The sequence below is a fragment of the Diadema antillarum genome, unplaced genomic scaffold (genome assembly GCF_040938485.1).
Source record: "Diadema antillarum isolate AM-2024a unplaced genomic scaffold, OU_Dant_1.0 seq00000705_RagTag, whole genome shotgun sequence".
Classification (NCBI taxonomy): Eukaryota; Metazoa; Echinodermata; class Echinoidea; order Diadematoida; family Diadematidae; genus Diadema; species Diadema antillarum.
In genome coordinates, this window is record NW_027271610.1 from 378,445 (window position 1) to 398,448 (window position 20,004).

Consider the following 20,004-nt stretch of genomic DNA (forward strand, 5'->3'; position numbering starts at 1 on the left):
AAATCATTTGTGTTCCAAGATATCTGCTCCTGAGCAACAGGCATCTTTTGTACCCCTCTGGTCACACTTTCTGCATACATAATAACTACATATCGAATTGTATCCAACATAGTACCGATACAATTTCTTTGATAACAGGACTAATTCATGGTACTGGTATTTCATTAGAACACTATAAAAGTGCAATGAATACAAATATTTGGAATGACAAAGGAATACAAAATGATCATGACTGCTTAATCACAGTTCTGCTCTTTGATGCCGACACACAACAAGAGCACGGCCTACTTGTGGTTCAACGTTTCACAATAAAAAATTCTGATGATGTGTCCAGAATGAATATAACAGTCTATGATTGCTCTGATGTGCATCTGACATGGGGACGCTATCAAGTAGCCAAGAATCAATGCAATGTGGCCCATCAAGAGAATCCAGCCACTATTCTGCCATCTGCTCCTCTCCGCCTCCTTCAGCTTGTTGTTCAGCGGGTTCGCCCTCTGGGGGAGCCTCGGGTGCGAGCCTCAGCAGCGGCAGCGGCTGGAGCTGCCTCCTCTGTGGCTGCTGTGCCCTCTTCCATTGGGGTCTCTCCCTCCGCTGGCTGCTGGCCTTCTGTTGGCTCGGCTGCTGCTGCTGTTGCTGCTCCCTGTTTGAGAAGGGGAAGAAAATTGTATCCCACAGTCATCTTTTTTTTTTTTTTTTTTTTTGGGGGGGGGGGAAATATTGCTCACACAGATGATGATATGAAGCTGCTCAGAACTGAGAACTTAACAGTGGGTTTTATACCCTAATCTAAAACATTAACCATGCCACTGAAGAACTGAAGAGGACAAAACCTGACCTGCACAATAGCATTTTGTTATTGGAGTGATCATTTTGACACAAATTTTGTTCCTTGCCTTGGAGAATATCTTTCGATGCATTATCCTTGTGTACCCGTGTGTATCCTTGTGCATGGTGAAATCTAACTATAAAAATTACCTCGCTTCGATGTGACGATCTTACTCTTTACTCATGGATTGGGTGGTCCTTACTTTCAGGTTTTTATAGTTTTTCTAGATGAAATATGACAGCATTTGGACTTTCCAAAACTCCACTTTCACTCCACCACGCAGGATGTAAGTCAAGGTACTATCACAGTCAAATGATTGCAGGTACCAAGGAGGTTCGAGAAATGGAGTCACAACAGTCTTATTCGCTTTGATCCCATGCTCGAAGCCGCCACTCAAAAATATTTGAAGTATGTGTCAAACTAGAACTGCTGCTCAGATGCGAAGACAATTGACTCGTGTCTCATTGCATAATCACCAGCCACTTTCCAAGGAAGATATGTCTTTGTGATAGTAATTACTTTTCGCTATCCCTACTTACAAACGATGGGCGGTAGACAATGGTAAAGGCACGGGGGTGCGCGAATAGAAATTGCTCAAATATTGCTGAAATAGATATCACAATTACTCGACTGTACGCTAATCTGACATATTAATTTATAAAGAACTATACTTTAAGATGATACCATATTAGTTTCATTTGGTGGAAATAAGGAGAAAAGTGATAAAACCGGCTTTCCATGAGGGTAAAATTTCAAACACTTTCACAAAATACAGCTCAGATTTACACTTTTGCACATATTTTCGAACGGAATTGACTTTTGTGTTATATGCTTTATCATTAGGTGAAATTTCATTGCATTTGATATATAAACGAACTGCATATACCCGATATTATGTTAGCGTTAAAAAAGAATCTTCAGATTGCTCAGAAAGATGGTGGCTTCAAGCATCGAACATCAAAGGCACAAATGCACCTGTGGAATTCTTTTGTCCATCCATAGAAAACTGACAGATGATTGAATAATTATAGTCAGTTGTAACTCCATCTCTCGAGCCTCCTTGGAGGTACAGTGCACTCCTGTTAAACAAAACACAGTCATACCAACATTCTGAAATTCAGGTCCTAAAATTATCATCGATCATATCTCTTTCCACACTTTACCGTTCAGCTTGAATGAAATTTTTGATATAGCAAAAGAAAACTGCCAGTCCCGAGGACTTCGATACAACGGGAGTTGTCTGCACATGTGTGGAACGGACCTCTTGTGTCTCCTGTTTGGCTGCCTTGGAATCCTCCTCAGTCTGTTCCTCTCCTTCTATGACTGTCTCCAGGTTTGGTGCTCCAGGAAGGTTGCTCCTATCCTTGGGGGCCTGTGCCTTCTCTGCAGCCTCCGCCTCGGCTCTTGCTTTCTCCTCGGCCTTACCATGCAAATGAGGCCAAGTCATGATAATGTTATTATTGATGAATAAGATATCAGTATCATTGAAAATTGATTGTAAGTCATGGCAACATTCATGATGGTCTTGATAAATAGTACATGTACAGTGTACTAATGATGAAAGTGATAATGATCAAAATAATTCCTGGTCTACTAGAACAACTACTACTAACTCTACCATTGATGACAACAGCAATTTCTACATAATGTGCATGTATAAACCACTGTTTTGGTTTGCCTTTTGTACATTGCTAAAGTTACAATACAATAATGTATACTCTTCTGTAATATGGGTATGTAACCAACGTCATTACATTGAAAATATACTGAGATCATACATGTATTAGCTGAATCTGCTGACTGCATACAATGTGTATGAACTTACCTTCCCCCCCCCCCCCCCCCCCCATAAGACTACAAATGTAAGTCTAAGCAGGTTGCGAAGTGCTCAGGCAGGTTTTTAACTAACGGGGTGCAGAGTTGCTCCACCATCAAAAGTGGCAATGTCAACTTTACATGTGTACGTTGAAAAAAAAATCAGACTCATAATCAGGTCCAAGCTAAAATGTGTGGATTTTTAAATTTCATTTTATGACATCAAATTCGTAACTGCAAGGTATAAAAATCTCTCCAATGTCATATTATAATGCATTGCCGTAAGACAGCTCACAAATGTTATATCCAAAGTCTTCAGAACCCTGGTGCATGCACCGACTGTGAAAACGAACTCAAACAAGTGCCATCGGATGTGCAAACATGCTAAAACACACATGAGTAAACTGCACGTTGCACCTAAAAGGAGGACTTTGGTTCATTGTTTGCTTGATTTGCGGGAGGTACACTATCAATTGGTATTTTCATAGTGCGATTTATCACGCTTGCCAGTGCTTTCGTTTTCTCACAGAATGGCAAAGGGAAAATCTTCTCAGCATGAATGATTAAGCTGTTAATCCCACCCCCCCCCCGACAAAGTTCATTAATACATGTGATACATGTGAACATGTATTCCCTTATTGCCAATGTTTGATTCATCTCTTGTAGTGTTACATTTACCTTAAAGAACGATCTACAGTAGAAACATGCATTTCCCAATTGCCAATGTTTAATTCACCTCCTGTGTTACAATTACGTTTAAGAAATGATTTACAGTAGTAACATCCACGGAAATACACATCTAATACAATCTATAGCAATATTACGTGTTTGTGAGTGTGCTACTGTATATTCATACATCTAAGACAAATGGCCTCGAATAAGCCATGGTAAACTGGTCATAAATTCAATTTCTACCCCCACTTCAAGCCCATTTATGCCACTCTTTCAAAGCTACTGCCAAACAAATACCTTTGACCATACAAGGAAAACAAAAACGAAATATAAAACCCTAATGTGTACTAAAAGATACTTCAATATTACATTATGTATGCAATATTTTACACCATCCAATAACAGAAATATACTATTATTAGAAGTTCTTGGGCAATTACCCCCTGGACATTACCCCAAACCCTTCCCCAGACCCTAACCCTAATTCTAACCCCATGCCAGACTCTAACCCTACACCAGGGCTGCACACTAGTCATTCTTTTTTCTTTTTTTTTTTTTGTATTGGTCCTGTCTGTCGGGACCAGTGGTATCCAGATTTTAATACCATTCTTTACTGTTCCATTCCTGAAAAAGTTACTGGTCTGACAGTCATTTTTACTGGTCAGGGACCATCGGATCAGTGTCAGTATGCAGCACCTAAACCTAACCCTAACCCCAATCTTTACTCTAACCTTATCACTAACCAGTATTTAGCCAGGGGGTTAATTGTCCTCGGCTGGTAATTGCCCTGATACGATTATTAGACAATTGATATGGGATCTCACCTCTCTTGCTAACCTCTCCTCCTCAGCTAGCCTCTCTGCCTCTTGTCTCATCCTTTCTTGACGTTCCTTCTCCTTTTCTGCCTCAATCCGTTCCTCCTCCAGTTGGATGCCAAGTGCAACTTGCTGCAGGATACAGATGATAAAAGAAAACATAGAAAATATAAAAAAACAGGAAAATCATGGCCTATATGGGATTGCTGGCACTCTCTAATCCACACATACTAGCTACTTTATACTGTAGATAAATATCCAGTTGTTTCTTCTAGATAGCCTAAAGACAGATCATCGGTCTCATTTTCTATCATGATTTTTTTTCTTTTACTATATTGAAAATTTTCACACATCACTGCACACTATGACTCTCCTTCAAGATACACCCACACACAACAACAACAACAACAACAACAAAAAGCCAAAAGATATAGATAAAGAATTTGACATACAAGGGAAGGAGTTTCATATTGACAGTTTTACTGAGTTTGGACAAAATTATGATTTTGTGAAGATACAAACAACAACCATTAGTTTTTTATACCTTGTGGACAGAAGACATATGAATCATGACTTACGCAAGATTTGCCGCCCAAAAATGCTTTGACTACCATGCTTCAACTACCAGAAGTACAGTGCACTCCCGTTATAACGAAATGCTCGGGACCGGCAGTTTTCTTTCATTATAACCGAACAAATAAAATATATAACGAAAACAAGGAAACCACTTACAGCAATGTATATATATCATGTTCTGTTTGCTGAATACTCATCATACACCAAAAGCTATGTGAAATGCGATGGGATAACTGTATCACAATAATAAACGCAGGTTCCGCTCAGAAACTGTGGAGCGAACACACAGTGGTGTGAAGCGTTCACCCATGCAGAGACGCTATAAATGCTTGTTCCGCTACGTATTTTTGAAAGCAATTCGCATTTCGTTATAATGGAGCATATTTCTTTTGTTTTTCTTTGTCTGTGGCGCTCGGAAAAGACTTCGTTATAACGGAAATTTTGCTATAACCGTGTTCGTTATAAGCGAATTTTTTACCATAGACTTTAATGGTGATAATTTTGGGACCACAAGATTTACTTCGTTATAACGAAATTTCGTTATAACCGTGTTCGTTATAACAGGAGTGCACTGTACCTTTCTCCATCAAGATCAGCTTACTCTTCTGGTATTAGCAGTATTAGCAAACTCACCTCTTTGGCATACAGTTCATTTTCCTTGTATTTGTAGAGCCATTGTGCCATGTATTCAATAGGATCTAAAGGTCTCTTTTCTGCCACTTCAGCCAGAGCTCTTGTTAAACAATCTCCAAGGTGTTTTCTCAGGTACTCTGTGTCCATGATGCCTGAAATTAACACAAACATGATAATGATATACAATGTACATGTACAACATGTGACAACTAGTTTGTGTCACTGAGTAAACTTGTACAAAATGAATCTACACGTACACCATGATCAAATGATTATAATGCTTAATACTGTACAAGCTGTTATTTTTGCGAATGAGGAGGTCATGAAAATTTTCGCAACATGTTGTTTTCGCAAATTGACACAACTCCATCGTAAGTGCACTATTATTTCAGCGCATGGCAACATTTTCGCATGTTGTTAAATTTGCAGTCTAACGGTGATTCGCAAAATTCAAGAAAATTAAATCCTTTATAATAACAGCTTATATTATATCCCTCATGTAAAGCTTCTTGCCATAGGATTGTACAGAGCACGAACATGGTGTAGTTTTACTAGCTAGCTACGAGCAGCTGGATGCGGTGCAATTGGTTACTAGCCAGCGGGATATAGTACTTTTGGGAATCCACGATTTGCACCCATCGTGATCGTGTGATCGATATCTACATTTCTCACTTAAGAATGTACGCAGTGTGCGTAGTAGCAATACTTTTGAGCGACAGTCCTGTGGCTTGTAGCTAGCTAGCTAGCGCTAAGAGAGCGCGCGGTGTGATGTGCGACAGCATTACAGAAATCTGTGTGGTGCGATGGCGTGGCCGGTCGGTGTGTAACGTGTGGACGTGTGATACGTGATCAATGCATTCAGCTCAATTGACAAAGTGACTGCTTCCAGTAACGGAAGAATGATCGCAGGAGGACACCATATCAGGTACGAATTAGGAATAAACTAAAACCGATTTTGAAGATGATCTGGGTAACGAAGCCGCTTCAGGCCTACTTCTAACGTAGTCCTGGACCTCGATCTTTCGGAGTTTTGCACGCTGTAGTGTAGCTCGTGTGTAGGAATCAACAACAGCGCAGCGGTGTCGTTCGCTACGCGCTGCACGCACTGCTGCTGCACTGCTACAGCCTAACGTTAGATTTATCGTTCACGAAACCTGCACACTTTTCCAAAAGGGAACCGTCATTACTCTAGTAAAATGCTCGAGAGGGATATAAAACAAATATCGACTGCTTTCTTTCGGGCCATGGTAAAACTATTTGACCTCGGTGATGTCTCAACAGTGCCATGTCCCTCGACTTCGTCTCGGGACATAGCACTGTTGAGACATCACCTCGGTGCAAATAGTTTTACCATCTCCCTCTGCAGCAGTCGATATTTGTATACTATACAGCATTACAAGGAAGGATATAGGGTAAACCTACCTGAATTCAGTCATTTAAGCTTTTTTTGCAATATTCTTTAAACTAAAATAAAACTTGTACACAAAATCTTATCTACAACAATGCATGTCAATGTGACATATATCAAACTTCTTTTAACTCAACTTTGATTTTGTTACATCATAGAATTTCAAAAAATCCAAAAATATATCGCTATGATAACAAACCAGAATATGGTCAACACGATCAGAATTAGGTCAGGCGATATGTGCATTCAATGTCGATATGTGCGTACAAGGCTGCTGAAAAACGTGCCGTGCCATACCTTGTCGGCGCAAGGTTGCAGTGGGGACGTTGCAGCACCCGTTGGTGACCAAATTCTTGAAAGTCGGCACTTGCATTCAAACCCTGTACAACCTTGTAGGCCTACATTTAGTCTCTGCATCAGCACGTATGGAAATCTTTTTGTGTGTGTGTGTTTTTGTGGGTACCAATCACACTCTGATCTTGAGATAAGCAAAAAATCTCGCAAGAGAACAGCGTATTTCTTGATTTTTAGCGCTTTTCCAGTGACAATGATTCTTAACCCACTGACGACGGGCTGACTTTGCTACAACACACATTTCCCTTAGACGCTTGCCCAAGTACACTCGGGACTTGTCCTAAACGGGTTAAAACTGGACTTACCAGTAATGCCTGCATGCTTTGGAAAAGCTGCACTGATTCTGCATTTTTGACAGCAAAATTTGGGGTTATTGACGGACTTTTGGAGGTGAATAAGGGACTCTCTGTTGTAAAAGACAGTGCCAGTATGTGAAATGATGTATATTTGCTTGTGTTGTGACAACAGAATTTGCTGGCTCGTGATTTAGTGATATAAAGCACCATACCAGTAACCACTTCGGTCACCTACCACTATATCAGAATATGGTACTAAGTCACAAGTGGTGGGCTTATTCATTGGTCAAACAATCATTTGACAAATTATTATGGAACTATTTCAAACAATAAGTGTTTCTTTATTAAAACTGTATTAGTTTATGCCTTAGGATTTTGGGTGCTCATTCACAGTATTACAAAGTTAAATTTAGCGCTCAAACAATTGAGTTAATAGTACTTTAGTCAATGAACGTACGTGTACCGATATAGTGACTGTATAGAGCATTTGGCTTGCCATAGACGTTTGTGCGGTCATTTTTCAAACGAAGGCGGCGATTAATTGGGGAGCACTTGCAAAAAAGTGGAGGAAACAACCAAAAAACAGGAGGAAAGAGTGGAAGAGGTGAGTCAAAATGTTGACTGATTAATCCTGTATATATTTTTTTCCAGATTGGTTTGAAAACCAAGCTGGAAAATAATAATAACTATTTTTATGCGGGGAGGAACTGGGTCAAAGTTGCGTTGAACCAGAACGGTTCAAACCGTCGCAATGCTGATAGCGTATGTATCAATGCAATGGTGTCTGTCTAAAGAAGCGAAAAACTGACCCAGCAAATGTCATTATTATAAATGAGAAGTTTTTCGCGGAATTAGGCTAGACATAGGTCCTACTTGTCGGTCAAGGTTTCCCATAGCATATGAATTAATTTAGGATCGAACCCTCTTACAAAAGGAATATACCGGTAAATGTTACTCTAAAATTAACACTAATTCTAGAGAGCATATTATTTCTACCTTGTAGAAAATGGGAGTTCTGTTTGCTTCAACCCTCCACATTACCAGCAACTGACTGATGCTGTCAGTGTCATTGTTAAATTTACCCTCCCTCGCCTTGGCCTTCTCCAGTCCAAACTCCACATGACCGCGATGATGCATGCGCCTACAACAGCGTATCGTATCGATTAGCATGCAGGACACGAGAATGAAGGAATGGGACTTATTGAAAAGACATTGCAGGACAGTTTGTCAATTAGACTACATCTTTATACGTTCTTATGTTTGATTTTAACTGTTTATGTAACGAAAGTATGTGCTTTCTTTATTCACAGTGATGAATATGTGTATGAGAACTTACCGACGGACTGAAATCAAACTAGTTTGACTAACGGAAATCGGTTCAGAAGAAGAAATTAGTTGCTTTATTTCCTCCGTTTGCACAGCTCCGGTTGCTAAGGTGGATTTTCCGAGATTGTACTTTACAAAACACCCTCGTTCATATATATGTCATTCCATATCCCAGGTAATAATTTTATGCTGCCCTTATATTGATAAAATTGATAATAAACAATATTAAATTTAATACTGTCATGTTTATAATTACTTTAAGAATTATCATAACTGTAATAGCCTTCTACTATTTGTAAAATGTATCAAGATTTCTAAAGAGAAACCATCGATGTATTCTCATGAATATTCATTCATCTTGTGACTTCGTTCGGTGAGTGTTGACATTTGGCCGTCGAAAATAACAGTAAATTTATATTACTCTCCACCAGCACTGCCAGAGTTATCATTGTTAGTACCGCGTCATGTATGAGGTCTTGATGATAATCTTTCATATATGTGATGTCTCAAGTTTTGTTTTGTTTTTTGTTGAAGGTGGGGTATACAAGTTTGTTGGCGTGCCATCATCATTACTGATAAGTTAAGGAGAACAATCCCACGTGTTCATAATCCTGTAGTGTTATCATTAATCTTCTTCTTCTTCTTCCAGGTAGAGTGCAGCTTCAAGTTTTGAAGATTATCGCACTGTGAAATGCGTGTGAGTGTGTGGACCCTCACACACGTCTACGTCAGGATAGCTTTCGTGCAAGTGCGTATATATACAACGTGTAAGTAAAAATTTGTGTCCTCTGGACACAAATGCAATCTAATGAGTTTAAGGTTAATACACTACACTACACTCCTACTTTACAGGGTAATACAGCCATCGACCCCGCCCTAGGCCGAGACCCGTGCCTGCCTAGGCCCTGTATCATCAGTACGACAGTAAAGACAGTAAATCCCGTTGGGACTTGGGTCAAAATGTTATTGTATAGCAGGCCTGTAACTGTAACCTGTAATGTAGGGCGGGGGCTGGGGGGTTTCAGGGAGGGAGTACACGCGGAGCCCCCACCTGCCCCCTCTTTATTAATTTAAATGAAGGTCAGCTCACAAGCCCGGCCATTTGAAAAGTTAAACTGGCATTTCATCATGTTCATTGTGATTTTCATTTGATACCACTTCATTCTTCTTCTTGGATACTGTCCAACACCCCTTAGTAGGGGCTAACCGGACAGGGGGTCTGCTGGTGTTTATTGCGTGGAGAGAGAAGTGTGGGATCTAAAGGTTGCTTTGCTCCTGGATGTACTGAAGGATTGCTGCTTTGAAGGAGTCTTTGTTTGTGATGTTGCTGACTGTCGATGGGAGCATGTTCCAGTCTGTGATCATTCTTGGGATGAACGAGTATATATAGACCTAGGAGTTTTTGTTTGTGACGATTGGGATGAAACTTGTAGATGATTATTTCCGGAGAACCCTTCGGACTGGACGCAGGGCTTTTCGAACTCAACTGGTGGATGGATAGGCGACCTGCAAGTGCTTCATGGAATGTGGTACTAGTAATGCGTCCCACACTGTACTCTGCGTCAATGTTTCAGCAGTTCCCAGCCCAACTCACGCTTCATATTTGTTACACTACTGTCCCTAGAGTAGTCACCTCTATTACAAATCGCGCTGCTCTGTTCTGCACAGCTTCAAGCCTGTCTGTCAAAGTCTGAGTGTGGGGGTCCCAGACTGTTGAACACTAATCTAATAATGGTCTTACGATGGTCTATACGTCATGTTTTTTATTCTGTTGGTAGTACAATCATGAAGGTTTCGCCTTTATTAATCCTATAGTTCTGTTGGCTTTAGCACATGTTCTGTCGACGTGCGCATTTCAAGACAAATCTGATGATATATCCATCCTCAAGTATCTATCACACTTTGTCTCTGGCAGTGTGCTGTTGTTTAGTGAATACTTGTATTTGACAGGGTTTTTTTGCATGTGTGATGTGCAAGACATTACTTTTCTGAGCATTGAAATCCATCTGCCACTTACCTTGTGCCTATGTCATTCACCAGCTGTTCGCTGCATACTTCAATTGTTCATTTCATTTTGTTGAGTGCATGCAGTTTACATGTACTTGTACACATAGGCGCCGGAAGTGGGGGGCAGGGGGGGCAGCCGCCCCCCCCCCCCCCCAATCCAAAAAGTGGGGGGGCAAAATGCATTTTTGCCCCCCCAAAAAGCCCCCCCCCCAAAAAAAAAAAAAAAAAATAATAATAATAATGATAATAAAAATAAATGAATAAACAAAGAAAATAAAATAAATATGTATATAAATGAATAAAAGGGAAAAAATATGGCTACAAACGGCAGCTTTTGGATTGTAAAATGTCAAAATTTTCAAGCTCGCTCGCTTCGCTCGCTCGCATCCAGCAGTTGAGCCCGGTGCGCCTCCCCCTTAATTTCTAAAGCGAAAAACATAGCTACGACGGCAGTTGTTGGACTCTAGAATGTCAAAATTTTAAAGCTCGCTCGCTTCGCTCGCTCGCATTGAATCGTTATGCCATTATCCTAATGTTGCTGACAGTAATTGCCAGTAGTTGCGCCCGATGCCCCCACCCCTTAATTTCCAAAGCGAAAGATAGATATAGCTACAAACGGGAGTTTTGGGACTGTAAAATGTCAAAATTTTCAAGCTCGCTCGCTTCGCTCGCTCGCATTGAATCGTTATGCCACTCTCCTAATGTTGCTGCCAGTAATTGCCAGCAGTTGCGTCCGATGCCCCCCCCCCCCTTAATTTCCAAAGCGAAAGATATAGCTACAAATGGGAGTTTTGGGACTGTAAAATGTCAAAATTCTCAAGCTCGCTCGCTTTGCTCGCTCGCATTGAATCGTTATGCCATTCTCCTAATGTTGCTGCCAGTAATTGCCAGCAGTTGCGCCCGATGCGCCGCCCCATTAATTTCCAAAGTGAAAGATAAAGCTACAAACCCCAGTTTTGGGACTGTAGAATGTCAAAATTTTCAAGCTTGCTCGCTTCGCTCGCTCGCATTGAATCGTTATGTCATTCTCCTAATGTTGCTGCCAATAATTGCCAGCAGTTGCACCCGATGCGCCCCCATTTATTTCAAAGCGAAATATGTAGCTACGATTAAAGCTCCAGTTTTGGAACTGTAGAATATCAAAATTTTCAAGCTCGCTCTCTTCGCTCGCTCGCATTTTATTGTTATGCCATTCACCTTATGTTGCTGACAGTATATAATTTGTCGATCGTTTCACACCGTCATTCCATAATCCATGTAAGGAAAACTTACAATGTTCCTCAATGACTGCGTTGTTGAATGTATCACATTCCGTAATGTATTGTAGTCCCATTATTGCTCACGCACACACGCACAAGCATACAGACCGTCAAAATTACTTTATGGTTCCCCCCATGTTTCGACCCACCGTACGCCACTTTACATATATATATATATAATAGATGTGTGTGTGCGTGTGTGTGTGTGTGTGTATGTGTATATTGTGTAACATATGCGTGGTCTAATCTTGAGCCCCCTCCAATGTTTGCCCCCCCCCCCCAATCCAAAACTGCTTCCGGCGCGCCTGCTTGTACATGTACTCACTGAATGTACTGTAATCAGTATTGTCTCTCTGGATCTAGAGGCTAGTCTGCTCTGTAGTTGTACTTTGGAGTTGTACCTGTAGGTAGACTTTAATGTATGTATACATGCATTATATTCGAAAAGAAACCTTAGACCTACATGTACTAGTACAGGCAACGACCAGAAGTTTTCTTTTGTTGTATCATCAATTTTTTTTAAATCAAAATTTTGTTATAAACAGCTGAATGAATAAATGCCAAACTAAACATATATACTTCAAAGATGTCTCGATGATAATCGTAGGACCTGGATTTACTTTTAATTATACCCCCACCCACACATAGTGTGTAGGGGGGGTATATAGGAATCACTCTGAGGTCGGGTGGCCGGTCGGTCGGCCGGTCGGTCGGCCGGTCGGTCGGTCGGTCGGTCGGGCGGTCGGGCGGGCGGTCGGGCGGTCGGGCGGTCGGTCCGTTGCAAAATCTTGTGGGTCGAACTCCTCTCTCATTTTTTGAGCAATTGACCCCAAATTTGGCATGTTTAACCACTATCAAAGGTAGATGTGCAAGACACCTTTTTCGTTAGTATCGCATAATGCATTGCCATGGCAACGGCTTATTTTCGTAAAAACTTGTGGATCGAACTACTCTCTCATTTTTTGAGCAATTAACCCCGAATTTAGCATGTGTGACCACTATCAAAGGGAGATGTGTAAGACACCTTTTTCGTTAGTATTGCATAATGAGTTGCCATGGCAACGGCAAATTTTTAACAAATCTTACAAAATGTTGTGGATCGAACTCCTCTCTCATTTTTTGAGCAATTGACCCCAAATTTGGCATATGTGACTGCTATCAAAGGTAGATGTGCAAGACACCTTTTTCGTTAGTATCGCATAATGCGTTGCCATGGCAACGGCATATTTTCATAAAAACTTGTGGATCGAACTACTTTCTCATTTTTTGAGCAATTAACTTCAAATTTGGCATGTGTGACCGCTATCACAGGCAGATGTGCAAGACACCTTTTTCATGAGTATTACATAATGCGTTGCCATGGCAACGGAAGATTTTCATAAAAATCTTACAAAATGTTGTGGATTGCACTACTCTCAGTTTTGTAGCATTTCAGTTTGAATTGGGTATAAGCAATCAATGTAATGTATATTTGTGCAAAACACCTTTGATGTGTGTGTTGATAAATCTGTTGCCATGGCAACAGCAGATTTTTTAAACCAATCATACAAAAATGTGTAGATTAGCTTAACTCCTTCACTTTTCAAGCATTTGGCTTGAAAATTGCCACATGTGACCACTATGGTACGTTGATGTGCATACTTACTCTTTCGTCATTGTTGATCAAGGTGTTGCCATGGTAACGGCATAGTTTGAATGAAAATCATAAGAAAATATTGTGGATTCAGTTAACTCCCTCAGTCTTAGAGCATTTGACTTGAAATTTGGCACACATGACCACTATAGTATATAGATGTGCAAACTTAATCTTTCGTCAGTGGTGAGCAATGCGTTGCCATGGTAACAGCTTTTTTACCCCAAAAACATGCAAAAATATTGTGGATTCAGCTAACTTCCTTTAGTCTTCGAGCATTTAGCAAGAAATTTCGCACACATGACCACTGTGGTACGTAGATGTGTAAATGTAATCTTTCGTCAGTGTCGATCAATGTGTTGCCATGGTAACAGCATATTTTCAATGAAAATCATACAAAAATATCGTAGATTCAGTTTACTCCCTCACTCTTTGAGCATTTGGCTTGAAATTTGGCACACATGACCACTGTGGTACGTAGATGTGTAAACGTAATCTTTCGACAGTGTCGATCAATGTGTTGCCATGGTAACAGCATATTTTTAATGAAAATCATACAAAAATATTGTGGATTCAGTTAACTCCCTCACTCTTTGAGCATTTGGCTTGAAATTTGGCACATGCAACCACTATAGCATAGAGATGTGCAAACTTAATCTTTCGTCAGTGATGAACAATACGTTGCCATGGTACCAGCATCTTTTCACTAAAATGCATACAAAAATATTGTGGATTCAGGTAACTACCTCAGTCTTTGAGCATTTAGCTTGAAATTTGACACACCTGACCACTGTGGTACGTAGATGTGCAAACTTAACCTTTTGTCATTGTTGATCATTGTGTTGCCATGGTAACAGCATAGTTTGAATGAAAATCATACAAAAATATTGTGGATTCAGGTAAATCCCTCAGTCTTTGAGCATTTGGCTTGAAATTTGGCACATGCAACCATTATAGTACAGAAATATGCAAACTTCATATTTCTTCATTGTTAAACAATGTGTTGCCATGGTAACAGTGCATTTTGAATGAAAATCACACAAACATTTCAATTCTCCTAACTCTTTCTGTTAAGAGCATTTTGGCTTCAAATTTGGCCCTTGTTACCCCTACATTACATACATTGTAGATGTGCAAAGAATCTTTTGTCAGTGTGGAAAATGTGTTGCCATGGTAACAGTATATTTTGAATGAAAATAATACACTAATATTATAAATTCAACTAAGCCCCTCATCCTATTAGCATTTGGCTTGAAATTTGGCACATGTGACGGCTATGATATATAGTTGTGCAAACTTCATTTTTTTTTCTTAATTTCCAATATTGTGTTGCTATGGTTACACAATTTTTCATAAAAACTATAGAAATCGTCAGTTTATTTATCTTGCTCACTCAGTTTTTGAGCACTTGACTTGAGATGTGGGACATGTGACTAACAGTGAGCAATACATTTATTCACTGTTGAACAGTGCATTGCCATGGTAAATTTTTTTTCATTAAAAAGTTTTTTAAAAAATAATCCTGGTAGAGCTTATTCCCTCAGTTTTGGGTGGGGGTATATTAATCACAATGAGTGATAGTTCTAGTTTGTTATGAAATTTTCTTACAACTGTGTTCATTGAGTGTACTTTAGTGGATGGAGAGACACCAACAGAATGTCTGATTAGACTGAAATGAATCACAATGACATACCCCTCTAACCAATGTACGAAGCTGAAGTGTTAAATTTGTAATTACAATACATATGATATGTTTCTTCTAATTTTGTTGGACATAAAGTACAGTTCTGTACGTTTATACATTGTAAACTGCACTGCTTTTGACTGTATTGCTTGAGCTTTTAATTCCAGCATCTATCAAGTGTTTCTACTGTCATGTTTATTATTGAAGAAAAAGGATATATGTGTGTCTCATAGATCTACATGTAGCTTACTAAAACCTAGTATCCTTCATTTTCTAATTCTACCCCTATTCATGTGTTCTTCTCCAAAGGATGGTCTATCATTAAATTTTGTGTCTTCATCAAGGTGCTTTATACAGGTATTGTTGCGTAACAAGTCTTTCATACGTTGGAGAACTACAAGTAACAGGTCATCATGAGTGAGTCTGAGCCTATATTTGGAGAAAAACCTGGAGATGGTAATTCAGCAGCGGGGGATACATCACAAGGTCCCATGTACCATGACTCAACCCAGTCTCCCAGAGCGGTAAGGAGAGCTTTGAACATTTGTAATTGCCTATGTCATACAGGCATACATTTGTATATTCACAGCATACCGCATTGCACCACGCCAACTCTGAGTTCATCTATCAACAGCAGAGTAAAAGATCATAGTAATTGTATGTATTGGAATATTATTGCTCTCAAAGAGCTTGGGAAAAATGACAAGGGGTGAAAAAAAGACAATAAGTAATGATAGAGCAAACTGTCATGAAGCTTATGTACAGTATAATGCAGATCTACCTGGTTTGTGGTTTCTTTTCTTTTTTTCATTCTTTCTTTATTGCCAAGCTACTCAGTTGAAGCCATCACTTTTTGGTAATCATGTGTCGTAAAGTGAGTTGAGCATCATGTGTAATGCTTACTGTTAGAAGATGGTGCTGTCAAAGAATGCGTCAGCATGTATTAAATGGATATACAAGTGTATGCCTGTTAGTTGCAATTATATGTACAACATTGCAGTGTATGTCCATTGGCGTATACGACTTTCAAGATTAACAATTTTGTCATCTTCATTCAAGTTATATCTGCTGAATATGCCTACAAGTTTAGCTGTAATTGTACTTTAACCCGTTGAAGACTTGTCATGAGTATACTGAGGAAACCTCAAGGTGTCTAAAGGAAACATGTTATAGAAAGATCAGCTTGTCCTCAATGGGTTAAGAACAATGCATTGTCTGTGCTTTTAGTGATCATAGTCAGGTCACAAAATAGATTCAAATTGCAAAATTTACAGTCCAATTTAGCAGCAGTGAGTTCTTTCAGTACAGTGTACATGTATATAAAGATTGAAAGACTGATGTGTGAAGCAAAAAATGTGTGAATACTATTATTACAAATTTATGTATTTCACTTGTATACACTGTATCTCTTCTGTGCATCTTTCTGTTTTCTTTTGATTGCAGAGATGCCTGTTATATTCCTTCATTGGTGTCATTGTCATCAATGTACTTGTGAGTATATTTATATTTTACTGTTGATGTTCCAGGATGAACAAGTAACCTACATGTGTATCAACATTTTCTAAGTCAGCTGTATGCAGTAACTGAGTTGAAATTTATTCTGTGCACTTAAAAATATATCAGCAAAATGAATTGTCTACAGTACTTCGTGAAAGGAGATTGTGTTTCATCTACTGTGACTAATGATGATTAAGTAAGAACAACACCAACAATACTACATGTACTTGCAATGTGCAGTTACTATTGCCAACAGTCAAATTTGTAGAATATGACCTTCTGCAAGTACAAGGCTGAACATCCTGCAAATGGGGAGGATCACATTGCCCCAACTGCACTCTGATACAATCAAGTCAACCCTAAACCTTGTCTAGGCTAGAACTGATGAAGATGAGATCTACCATGATCCAAATTACTGTACTGTAAAACATGATATATTCGCGGCATGAATTTTTCACGAATTGGAGCCGACGGCCTTTTTTGCGGCATGAAAATTTCGCGAACTGCCACTGGCATTCAATGCATATAGTGTAGACAAGAACTTTTGTGTGCATTTTAATTTCGCGCATCTTGGCGCTCGCGAAATTCGCGAAATTAAAATGCACGCAAAAATTCCTCGTTTTACAGTATTGTTACCAAAATAAGATTGGACAAAAGAACAGTACCCTTTCCTGTATATGAGGTATGAATGAGAAGATATTCTATTGAATAGGTTGTGCTTAGTTTGTATGTTTGTATGTTTGTTTGTTTGTTTGTTTTTTTTAAAGCATGTCTGGCAGCTGTCACAAGCCCATATCAGAACTACAGTATGCTGGTCAATGTTATGGACACACTTGCAACAGTAGCATGTAAATGTTGCGTTCTGCATTGAGCAAAATTTATTCTGTACCCCCCTCTGTGGAGATATGCAAGCATACATATAACACTACGTGTATATTTTTTTAGAGGTGTAGCCTTGTGTACTAGTAATTGAAGTACAGCTGAACCCTGCTAGAACAAACATGGATACAAGAAGATTTTGTTAATGCAAGAGGATTTAGTACCTGTAAATCTGTGATTATATTTCCCTTATTTACTTTGTCCGTTTTAAAAAGAGCTTGCACTGAGAAAATTCTTTCGACTTGATAGTCTTGCTATCATTGAGGTTTACCTGTACATGTACATGTGCTTTGGAGTTGCTCACTCTGGTTTTTCTCCGCACTACCCTCTAGATTGCACTGATCCTGTGCTTCTACCAGGGTGCAAACACAAAGCGGGATGGATTCCTCTACTTCCTCATGGCTTGTGTCCTCATCCTCCTTGTAGTGGCAGAAATTCTCATGGTATGTTGCAATAATCACTATCTCTCAGTTCTGGGGATGACCAATACAATGATGGCTCTAGTGCCACAATGGGCACTGGAATTATTTTGTTCATGACATTACAATAATGTGTAACTTCCTGCCTTCAGTCTTGTGTTAAAGCTTTTGCCTATGTCCAAAATCTTTGAGTAAAAATCTAGGGAACAGTCATATTTTGAAGATCATCTACAGAGCCAGAAATAGTGACAGATGGAATTAGCAAGTTTTGTTTTGTTTTGCGGGTTTTTTTTTTTTTTCAGAAGAAAAGACAATTGTAAAATGAATCTATATGTGTATTTAAAGAGAATTTCTAATTCATTTCTGTGCTATTTTGCATTGTTGACAATGGCGGCAGGGTTTGTGAATACCAAAAGAGATGACTTGATTGCTCATAAAAGGAGGTTTCTCATGTGCTTTTAAATGTGCAATTTCCATGCCAAAATTAGTGTCGAGTATCATTACACACCCAATTGTTGTACACACTGTACTAACACTTTTTTTATGCATACTTAGTACTGTTTAAGTTACTTTTTTGTTTTGTTTTATCTTTCGAGACTTAAGGTATGAAAATGAAAAGATAACTTCACTCTGTTTTAGAAAGCGTCAAATTGTGCTCGAGAGTGGCTGAACAACATTGGTGCACTAAACTTTGTACTCAAAGTCTTTAATACCTTGAATTCATAGTTTGGTGATAAAGTAGGGATATTGATTTTTGTATCATTTATAGTGCAAACTTTCCTGCTACAAGAACAAAACTATATTCAAAGAAATAGAAAGTATTCCTGAATGTCTTCCTCCAAGTTTGAATGAAAATATTAATATAAAGATTAGTACTCAAATCGAAGTTTAGGTAAACTTCAAATACCGACCAGTTGTGAAATCACTCATCCCTCTGTTGTGATATTTGATGTGCTTCTCCCTACCTCTGCAGATTCCAATGTTTAAAAGAGGAGATTTTGCCAAAGAGAAGCACTGGTTCCTTTACTTCATGGGCTTCTGTATCTTGCTGGAGGCAATATTTACTGACGTTTTAGTCATGAATTAGTAAAAGAAATCTACCATGGACTCATATGAATACTGACATGAAGCCTTGCGTGTTCACAAAGATGTTCTTTTTACCTGACGGCTATTTTTCAGGCTTCAGGCATATTGAGTGGTCTGGCTTGCCTGTGACAGGAAGTCACTGAATGTTTGCATTGCAATTAGAATACAGTTTATATTCAATGCAATCAATCATTTGTGGTTTTTGCTAAAACACGCAATTTGGCTAGTGCTAATTTTGCCATTTTGTCATTCTTGGGAGACCTAGCAGCATGCATGTATTTATGAACTGTTCCAATACAGAAAAAATAGATATATTTTGTAACTATGTCATAGTATACTTAAATAGCACATGTAGAGAATCGCCGATGCCTGATATGTATCTCTGCTCTTTATCTAACACAAGGATTGAAAGTTGATTGTACGTATTACAACAAATGACTGACAGAAGTGTTCAAGGAATGGCTTACTGAAGAGTGTTCACGCCATTTAAAGGACAAGTCCACCTTCATATACATGTGGATTGAGTGAATGCAGCAATATTAGTAGAACATAGCAGTGAAAGTTGGAGGAAAATTAGACAAACCGTTCAAAAGTTATGAATTTTTAAAGTATCTGGTCAGTCACTGCTGGATGAGAAGACTACTACCTTGTATGATGTCATATGCGTACAACGATATAAAGAAAATAAAAAGAGAATTTCACAAAAATTCACTTTTCGAATAAAGTGTACATTTCTTCGACTTGTTACTGACATATGTTAAGGGTATATCATTCCCCCTGCCTTCTGAAAGAGAGAAGTCAAGTGTTCATTTGTTT

At 39.1% G+C, this 20,004-nt stretch overlaps 2 protein-coding genes across 2 annotated transcripts; one reads left to right on the forward strand and one right to left on the reverse strand.

Annotated features, from left to right (window-relative positions):
* Positions 1-481: 481 nt before the first annotated feature.
* Positions 482-8,847, reverse strand: LOC139737802 (uncharacterized). The gene is made up of 5 exons (XM_071648479.1): positions 8,735-8,847; positions 5,341-5,492; positions 4,141-4,263; positions 2,087-2,249; positions 482-639 (listed from the first exon to the last, which is right to left on the reverse strand). Exons 2-5 carry the CDS (start codon positions 5,485-5,487, stop codon positions 482-484), a joined length of 591 nt encoding a protein of 196 aa, XP_071504580.1. The 5' UTR covers positions 5,488-5,492; positions 8,735-8,847.
* Positions 8,848-9,128: 281 nt separating this feature from the next.
* LOC139737803 (uncharacterized) lies at positions 9,129-19,715 on the forward strand. The gene is made up of 5 exons (XM_071648480.1): positions 9,129-9,174; positions 15,652-15,831; positions 16,751-16,798; positions 18,016-18,126; positions 19,076-19,715. The coding sequence occupies exons 2-5, from the start codon at positions 15,721-15,723 to the stop codon at positions 19,187-19,189; spliced, it is 384 nt and encodes a 127-aa protein (XP_071504581.1). The 5' UTR covers positions 9,129-9,174; positions 15,652-15,720; the 3' UTR covers positions 19,190-19,715.
* Positions 19,716-20,004: the final 289 nt, after the last annotated feature.

Excerpts from the sequence above, each read along its gene's own strand:
- LOC139737802 (XM_071648479.1), bottom strand. The coding sequence starts at position 5,487 with ATGGACACAGAGTACCTGAGAAAACACCTTGGAGATTGTTTAACAAGA. Across the intron at positions 4,264-5,340 it reads ATGAACTGTATGCCAAAGAG|CAAGTTGCACTTGGCATCCA; the intron begins GTGAGTTTGCTA and ends TGTATCCTGCAG. Across the intron at positions 640-2,086 it reads ACAGGAGACACAAGAGGTCC|CAGCAACAGCAGCAGCAGCC; the intron begins GTTCCACACATG and ends TCAAACAGGGAG.
- LOC139737803 (XM_071648480.1), top strand. The coding sequence starts at position 15,721 with ATGAGTGAGTCTGAGCCTATATTTGGAGAAAAACCTGGAGATGGTAAT. Across the intron at positions 15,832-16,750 it reads CAACCCAGTCTCCCAGAGCG|AGATGCCTGTTATATTCCTT; the intron begins GTAAGGAGAGCT and ends TTTTGATTGCAG. Across the intron at positions 18,127-19,075 it reads TAGTGGCAGAAATTCTCATG|ATTCCAATGTTTAAAAGAGG; the intron begins GTATGTTGCAAT and ends CTACCTCTGCAG.